Here is an 8,965-nt window from a genome sequence, read left to right as displayed (position 1 = left end):
GGCTGAAACATAGCAGTTCCTAAGAGGAATGTGTACTGTAAAAGGATGAATGGGCTCATCAGAATTGCTACAATTTATACCTATTCCTATTCTCCAGAACCATGTTTACTAGTGTTTATTATCTTAAATCTGGGTGCTAGGATCTATCAGTACTGAAAAAAAGAGTATTTATATGAAAAGATAAAATACTATAATAATCACTATATTAACTATGTGTTAGTAAAAAGGAACGCTGTCTCCTATCATCTGTATTGAAAAATTTACTAATGTCTTATCAAACCTGGATAACCAACAAGGCAGCCCCTGGCTGGACCAGATCACACCGTACCTACCAATTCTTGTGGTCCTTGTGAATAGCACAATTACCTTGCTTATGAAGAAACTTGAAATACCATTTCTATTATTCTGCAATTTTGTCCCTAAATCAGCGAGCACCTCAAAAAGCAGTGTTATCAGTTCTAAATGGTAGGTACCTGTAAAGGAATTCCCACATAACTTTGCATACCCTCAGAGATGGATCTTAATTATACAGTTGTATTTTCATGGCCATTAGGAGACACCAGGCCAGCTTTAGCAACGCTGCACAAGATTTACTGAGTTTATGGATAGATCAGAAGACATATAGTCTCAGGGGCCTCATTTAAAGATGTACTGAAAAACCCAGTCTTAGAACTGTCTCTATCATGGGAGAAAGGTGGAAGATCAGCTCAATTACAATGCTACCTCTCTTGCTAACCTACTAGGAGAAAAAAATGCTTGACCAGGACCATGAATTGGGGAATTGGGGAAAGGACAGAGTCCAGGGAGTCATCAAAGCTTTGTCTTCTTGGTCTCTAGGTTGATCATGTCCCCTTGGATGTGGGGAATCTGCTTATCTGCTGGACCCTGTATATCCTCTGGCTTTACAGGAACATAGTAGTAGCCCATGATGGAGAAGATCAGGCAGACCACCAGTAACAGGCAAGAAAACAAAATGAATTCAGCCCACTGCAAGGAGAAATAAATATGAGAAGATTATGGAAATAAGTGAGTTTGAGCAGAAAAAAAAAAAAAGATTATGGAGAAACTTAAACCTAAAGGGATATTTACAGAATCAGGATTAGGGAGCAGATAGACCCAGAATCACCAATTTAGGCAGACTTTTGCTGGAAAACGACTGGGTTCACTGGAATTTCCTCACATAGGTATATGGTGGTCATTATTGTCACTTACATATATCCATTATATTTTCCTGACAAAGTCTGTGTATCTAATCAATCTCATGTCACAGCACTGAGTGAGGGACATGGGAGGCAGAGAGATGGAGGGAAATGGAGAAGAGAAAGTTGGAGGGAAAACTTTGGGTAGACATGAACTCCTACTTCCCTCAGATACCTACCTGTACCAGGCCACTGAACTGCGCCACGACAAGCACAATGATATTCCCAACTGCCACTGTCAACAACCAAGCTGCCTGAAGTACAGATTTCATGCTAGAGGGCGCCTAGGGAAGATATAGTTTGAAAGTAAACAAACTCCCTATACCACCCTCATGCCCCATGTGTCTATCCTGGAAACCTCTCCCACAAAAGCTCCCAGATTCAAACCTCCCCATGCCATGTTCATCTAGCACATTGATTCAGGAGTGGTAGTAATGTTAACAGTAATAAAATGGAGGTCTTAATTGAATAGTTTAATTCATTATATCATATAATCTTTATTACAACCCTAAGAGATAAGTTCTATTAGATTCTTATTTTACATGTAAAGAAAAATAGCATTACAGAGATGACAATTCACTAGCTCAAGGTTACACACTAGATCATGCAGCCAAAATTTGAACATGGGAGTCTGACTCCACAGCCCTTAGTTTTTAATCTTTAAGTGCTCTTTCCTAGAGCCCAAACAGCACAGACTCGTATGCTATGCTGTATGGTCATGACCTGGGGAGTCAAGATGTAAAGGTGATAGATGTTCAGATTCATATTCAAGGAACCAAACATCAAAAGAGATGGAGGTCTTGGCCAGGATCATATATCTATTTTAGGCAGTGATAGAATTAAAACTCACCATCCTTCAAGCTGTATCTCCATTTTTACTTTCTATTTGCAAAAACTTACCTGTGAATAAGAAAACTCAAGTCCTGTGACAGAGAACATGACCTCCCCGGCTGTAACCAGGGCATATTGTGGTAGCTGCCATGCAATGGACATTTTGTTGGCTGGAATGTCTTCCATCTTCCAGGCCTGAAGACCCTGACTGGTACTCTTAGTACAAGAAAGAGGAAATGAGCTTATCAGTAGTACCAAGTAAATATTCCTAACTGTAGCATTCTATGATCTTATATTCATTCCCTCTTTGTGTTACATTTTCATCCTTCTGCTACCTTCAGGAGAATGACCATTTCTGCACAATTTCAGCTTTTTGAAATTTCTTTTTGTATCACTATGCTCACTCACCTGGCTTTAGTCAGTCAGATACCATTATTGACAGAGACCTTAAATGGCATAATATTTTGATATTGCAGTTTGGATTGTTACCATTTGGACCTACTGGGCATTTTGATCCTGGACAACATTTTAACATAAAATGGCATTTGAATTATACAAACAAAATAAATTTTTAGAAACATTTTCTTGAGAACAATTTAATTCCTTATTCCATTTTCTATGTAAGTACAATTAAATTGCTTTTAACATTTTCTATTTTAATTTTTATTTTGCTGAAATTACTTTTATCAGAATGAATTCTTTTCTTTGTAATTCTTACATTGAAGATTTTATTGATCAATTTTTAATACATATCAAATACCACCTACTATTTTGCATTCTATTTACTGCCAGTTATTTTTTAACTCAAATTTTACATATCCAAATTTTGTCAAAAAGATAATTTTTCTGTAAAATTTGGTCAAAAAGAATTTTTTTCAGGGTCTTTTTTGTTATTAATATTACCAAATATATGTGATTCTACAATTAGTTTCTTTTGTCTAAAAGTACTTTTACTACACATACATTTTTAGTTATGGTTTGTTTTATGTAGATTATATCTACTAATATCTTTTCATTTTAAAAACTACATATATTTCTTGAATTAAAACCATTAGGTAGTAGGTGTAATATCTGGATATACAATAAGTTAAAAATAGCAGAGTTAAAACATTAAGGTCAAAGTCTTTGAGATTATAAGTCTTTGGCATCTAAATGCCTTTGATTCTCTGAGTCAAAAGGCCATTGGGTTCAAAAGAGGAAGGTAAAGGAGTTCTGTTTTGCTTTAGCTGAAGGTGCAAACAATACCTAGGCATCTGTTTGGGTTTTCTTGGCATAAGAGAAGACCATGACCAGAGCTTCTAAATGAAAGTCAGATACTTAAATGCCCATAGGTCAGATGGAGACTATGGTGAACTGGACAGCACAGGTTCCATTGAAAGTACACAGCCCCTACAGCACTAACCAATTGACACAGTATTACCTGTCATGAAATATTCTGATTTTTTTTTGGTAAGAAATGTCAAAAATCCAACTTCTCAGGTGAAATCTCTTGAATTTTAAATATTGACAATTAATTCTTTTGTTATTTTTGTCAACATTGTGCAGGCCATACAAGACAGGACTATCGAAGCAAGGGCTCTCAGATCCCCAATTTATGACCTCTACTCTAGATGTTTATTTGATCCTGGTATTCAGAAACATCATGTATGGCTTTTATCTTGAGCAGCAGGTGAGAGACAGAACAACAACAACAATAGCAAAACAGAATAACAGCAGCAACACAAGTGTTACGGGTTGAATTGTGTCCCCCAAAACTCATATGCTGAAGTCCTAATACTCAGTACCCTCAGAATGTGACCTTATTTGGAAATAGGGTTGCTGTGTATGTAATTAGTCAAGTTAAAATGAGGTCATTATGGTGGGCCTAATATGATAGATATCTTTATTAAAAAAGGAGTGTGGGGGGGAAATTTGAACAGACAGGCACATAGGAAAAACATGATGTGAAGATGAAGGCAGACATTAGAGTGATTTTTCTACACACCAAGCAATACCAAATATTTCCAGCAAACCACCAGGAGCTATGGGAATGGTATAGAACAGATTCTTCCTCACAGCCGTTGGAAGGAACCAACCCTACCAGCACCTTGATCTCAGACTTCTAGCCTCCATAATTGTGAAACAATAAATTTATGTTCTGTAACCCACTCAGGTTGTGGTGTTTTGTTACAGCAGCCCTAGAAATTAATAGGGTTAGGTTGGTTTAATATCTGAAAATCAATTAATGTAATATATCATATCAAATAAAATAAAGGGCAAAAACATATTATCATCTCAATAAATGCAGAAAAAGTATTTGATAAAATTCAACACCTATTTGTGGTAAAAGGAACAAACAAAAATACCCTCAACAAACTAGGAATAGAAAGTAACTTCCTCAATCTGATAAAGTGTATCTATGAAAAACCCACAGATAACCTACATAATGATAAAAGACTGAATGCTTACTCCCTAAGAGGATGTCTGCTATCTCACCTTCTAGAGGTTCAACCAGAGCAATTAGGCGAGGAAAATAAATAAAAGGCATACAAATTGAAAAGAAAGAAGTAAAGCTATCTCCATTTTCAGATGATATAATCTTGTATGTAGAAAGTCTAAGGGATTCACTAAAAAACTATTAGAACTAATAAATGAGTTTAGTAAGGTTGCAGGATACAAGACCAACATATAAAAATAAATTGTATTTCTATAACTTGCAAAGAAAATCTGAAAATGGAATTAAGAAAATGATTCCATTAACAAGAGCTTTGAAAAGAATAAAATACTTAGGAATAAATTTAACAAAACAAATGTAAAATTTCTATTCTGAAAACTATAAAATATTATTGAAAAAATTAAAGAAGACCTGAATAAATGAAAAAACATCTCATGTTCACTGATCAGAAGACTTAATATTATTAAGATGACAATACTATTCCCCAAAATGATCTTCAGATTTAACATAATCCTTATCGAAATCCCAGCTAGCTTCTGATCCTAAACTGACCCTAAAATTCATATAGAAATTCATGGGACCCAGAATAGACAAACCAATCCCAAAAAAGAACAAGTTTGGAGACTCACACTTTCTGAATTCAAAATTTACTACAATGCAACAGTAATCAAGACAGTGTGGTACTGGCACAATGATAGACACACAGATCAATGAAATAAATTTGAGAATGCAGAAATAAGCCCTCATATATATGCTCAATTGATTTTTGACAAGAGTGCCAAGACCATTTGATGGGGGAAGAATAGTTGTTTGAACAAATTGTGCTGGGACAACTGGATATACACATACAAAAGAATAAAGTTGGACCTCTTACCTTATATTATATATAAAAATTAATTCAAAATTAATTAAATGCTGATGTTATCACTTTTAACATCCCCTATGGAGACAATGAGATTTCTAAAGTCATTATAGAACTTGTTATCTTACACTAGAAATAAGTATGTGTTCCTGTCTGGCCACAGAATCTTCTTCTTTATCATCTTTTGTCCCTGCCAAGAGGACAGAAGATGGAGGTGGTGGGGAGGGGGGGGCTGTGAGCTACTTACATTAGTGATAACAAACAGATATGCTGCACCAAAGTCTAGTAGACCCAAATTCAGAGAGAAGTCCTTATCTTCTGTTCTACAATGTACTGCAGGGTATCTGGAACAGAATGAGTTTAGGTTAGAATAAACATCACAGGTTAGAAAAGCATTCTCATCTCTAGGGAAAGTGATCTCATCTCTCTACTGATGGTGAATGAAGCAGTGAAGTCACCATTTCTCTTTGAAGAGAGATGTTTCTAGGAGTGAGTTATCATGCCAGGTTTCTGCCCCTAGTTTGTGTTCTTGATTGCTTGCTTGTTAGATATTTTTTTAAAATCTTAAACCTGAACGAATCATCTTCTTTTGTGGACTTCAGGCCCAGTTGAACTATTCTCATACAAATCTTATGACTTAGTGAAACATCATGAAACAGTGAACTCAAGAGGATAAACTCTAAGTAATGAGGAGCCAATGGGAGGAACCAAAGGGTACTTCCTTTGGTAGGAGTGAACCAATAATAAGCTTTGCAAAATTCACATAGATGGGCTGGGTTAACTATACAGTATGACCTTCACAATAATCATGATCTCAATATATCTATGTAGAAAAAGTGAGACTGAAGGAAGGAAGCAAGAGTTGAAAAAGAACAGGAGTTTTTCTATACTCAAAATTAGCCAAGGGCCGGGCGCAGTGGCTCACGCCTGTAATCCTAGCACTCTGGGAGGCCGAGGCGGGCGGATTGTTTGAACTCAGGAATTCGAAACCAGCCTGAGCAAGAGCGAGACCCCATCTCTACTAAAAATAGAAAGAAATTAATCGGACAACTAAAACTATATAGAAAAAATTAGCCGGGCATGGTGGCGCATGCCTGTAGTCCCAGCTACTCAGGAGGCTGAGGCAGAAGGATCGCTTGAGCCCAGGAGTGTGAGGTTGCTGTGAGCTAGGCTGACCCCACGGTACTCACTCTAGCCCGGGCAACAGAGTGAGACTCTGTCTCAAAAAAAAAAAATTAGCCAAGATGTTCCCCACCTATATACAAAGATAGCATTTAAAATACAATTGTTGATAAAAGTAAAATGTACACAGGGGCAATGCTCTTACTCTCCTCTTTGCACAATTCTGTAAGCAGACACACCATAGTCTTCACCAACGTTGAGGGAGATATCTGTACCCACGGAGATGTTGACATCTTTATGCAAAGTGTTAATAAACCTGAGGGTAGAGACATTATTTACACATCAGAGAAACACATCCAAACAGGACACCTGATAACAAAGGGTAGGAGCCTGTTCTGTTTCGTTTATCACTATATTCCCAGTGCCTAGAATAGTGGATGGCACATAAAAGGTACATGATGTATATTGTTAACTGGACAAATTAGTGAACTCACATGTAAGAAGTAATCTGCAGTCTTAGCTAATCCTAACTTCTTGAAGTGTTAACATTTTGTCTGTCACACTTTCACCTGGATGGACACTATTATGATCACCCATGTCAATCGGAGTTTCCTTACTAATCCAGTTTAGGTGCATCCAATTTCTTTCCCTTATAATGGTGGAATTCATCAACTGAGACTTTACTAAGAAAAATAAGATAATTATGTATATATAATGATACAATGATATTTATATAAAACTGTTATCTTATTCCTTTATAAATGAAGTCCAATTTGACTTATGCAGAATTCAGACTACCAGCCCATAATAGGTTGTTATCAGTGTGTTGGAGTCTGCAAAAAATTTGGACCCTTCCGGAACTACCTTTCCAGTCTTCTGAACTTGGGTACCTAGATTTTCCCCTCAAGATGGGTTTTTGGTACATTTCTGTTTTGATAGGTTTTGACTGGTCTCTGGCCTAAGGGATAAGAATGGAAGTCCCTGTAGAGTCCTGAATGCTAATTCCTGGACTTTAGATCATCCTGCAGTGACCTAGAAAATGCCCCTTCTTGGAGGCCTATGGCTTTCTGGCTCTCTGGCTCCACTGTTGTCTTATTTTGAACTGTTTACTTTTTCTAAAGCATATTCAAATCAAGTTATTATGACTGTCCTACCCTTTAGTGAAATTCAGACTTTTCAGTAAAAATTCTCTTCTAAAATGCTATTCCCAACAGCAACCACATGATCTCAGTGGCCATAGGCATGTGTATCTGTCTATTTCATGTCTAATACCTGCCACAAAGAGCAGGTGACCTCTTTTGTGCTCTATCTCTCTCTCTTGTCTGTCTGGCATCAACCTTATCTGGATTCAAAACCAAATCTTTTGACTTAAAATGTGTAATGTACCATGATACTTCTATAGGTTTATAATAAAAACTATACTTTAAAAGATAGATATTCAATTACTAACTATGAAGGAAAGATTATTTGCTCACTTCTAAATTTCTCTCTGGTGATCACAGAGAGGGAAGTACTCAGTATTTTCCTGAGAGCAAGATGAATGGATAAAAAATTCAGCAGAAAGAATTCATGCAGCAGAGCACAGGGGGCATATACAGATGCAGGGGCATCTTTGATCCCACATGAGAAAAAAAGCCTATCTGCCTGGGACAGGGACACCAGTGCCCCAATATTCTAGGAGAGAGAGAATTCCTGTTCGAAACAGGTAGAATGAAAGGCCTCTTAATCTGAAACCCAAGGATCAGAAGTGATCCAAGATTCAAAAGAACAGGGTGGCCCGATATCTCCTTGACATCCAAACCTTATGGCTGCCATCCCATTGGTTGTTTTGCCTTCTACATCCTTTACCTACAATAGAGAAAAGTAAAAATCAGTAACAGCTGACAAAAAAGAAACTATAACCAGAAAATGTGATCATCAGGCAGATGGTTGGTAAGATATTGATGAGCCAGTCAGCTTACTTTGAGATGACAACTTAGAACCTGGGCAATTTCTCAACTTACCATCATGCTGGAGATGCTTTTCCCATCCTCACGAATGATCAGACTATACCAGTTCTTCTCCTTCACAGAATGCTCAGTGTAGATAGACAAATTGTGATATTTCAGGTGGAAGTGGAAATCCTGGCTTTTTCTTTTCAGGTGCAGTTTGGAATAGTGTGGTGTTTTCTGTAGAATGAAGTACCTGTCACACTTACATTCTACCCCATCTTGGACATCACAATCTCATAATCTCTCAGGGTGGGTGACCTCATCAGATACTTTCAACCTAGTAATTCCTTTCTTTAATTTAGTAATTTTATTTCTAGTAATCTATCATAGGAAATAATTAGAGGCATGCATAAAGACTTATGAGTAAGAGGCTGGGCGCGGGGGCTCACGCCTGTAATCCTAGCTCTCTGGGAGGCCGAGGCGGGCGGATTGTTTGAGCTCAAGAGTTCGAGACCAGCCTGAGCAAGAGCGAGACCCCGTCTCTACTAAAAAGAGAAAGAAATTAATTGGACAACTAAAAATATAT

At 37.2% G+C, this 8,965-nt stretch overlaps 1 protein-coding gene across 1 annotated transcript in view; it reads right to left on the bottom strand.

The window, feature by feature from the left end:
- Positions 1–572: 572 nt before the first annotated feature.
- SLC15A2 (solute carrier family 15 (oligopeptide transporter), member 2) overlaps positions 573–8,965 on the bottom strand; it is a 31,364-nt gene continuing 22,971 nt past the window's right edge. Inside the window, exons 16-22 of the mRNA XM_012641922.1 lie at positions 8,452–8,616; positions 8,250–8,296; positions 6,654–6,764; positions 5,574–5,670; positions 2,100–2,246; positions 1,379–1,483; positions 573–987 (exon numbers count right to left, since the gene is read on the bottom strand). Coding sequence (XP_012497376.1) covers positions 811–987; positions 1,379–1,483; positions 2,100–2,246; positions 5,574–5,670; positions 6,654–6,764; positions 8,250–8,296; positions 8,452–8,616 — 849 coding nt within the window. The 3' untranslated portion in view covers positions 573–810. The remainder of the gene's footprint in view (positions 988–1,378; positions 1,484–2,099; positions 2,247–5,573; positions 5,671–6,653; positions 6,765–8,249; positions 8,297–8,451; positions 8,617–8,965) is intronic.

Source organism: Propithecus coquereli, unplaced genomic scaffold (assembly GCF_000956105.1).
Source record: "Propithecus coquereli isolate 6110/MARCELLA unplaced genomic scaffold, Pcoq_1.0 Scaffold10, whole genome shotgun sequence".
NCBI classification, from domain to species: Eukaryota; Metazoa; Chordata; class Mammalia; order Primates; family Indriidae; genus Propithecus; species Propithecus coquereli.
This window is presented reverse-complemented; position numbering and strand designations above follow the sequence as displayed.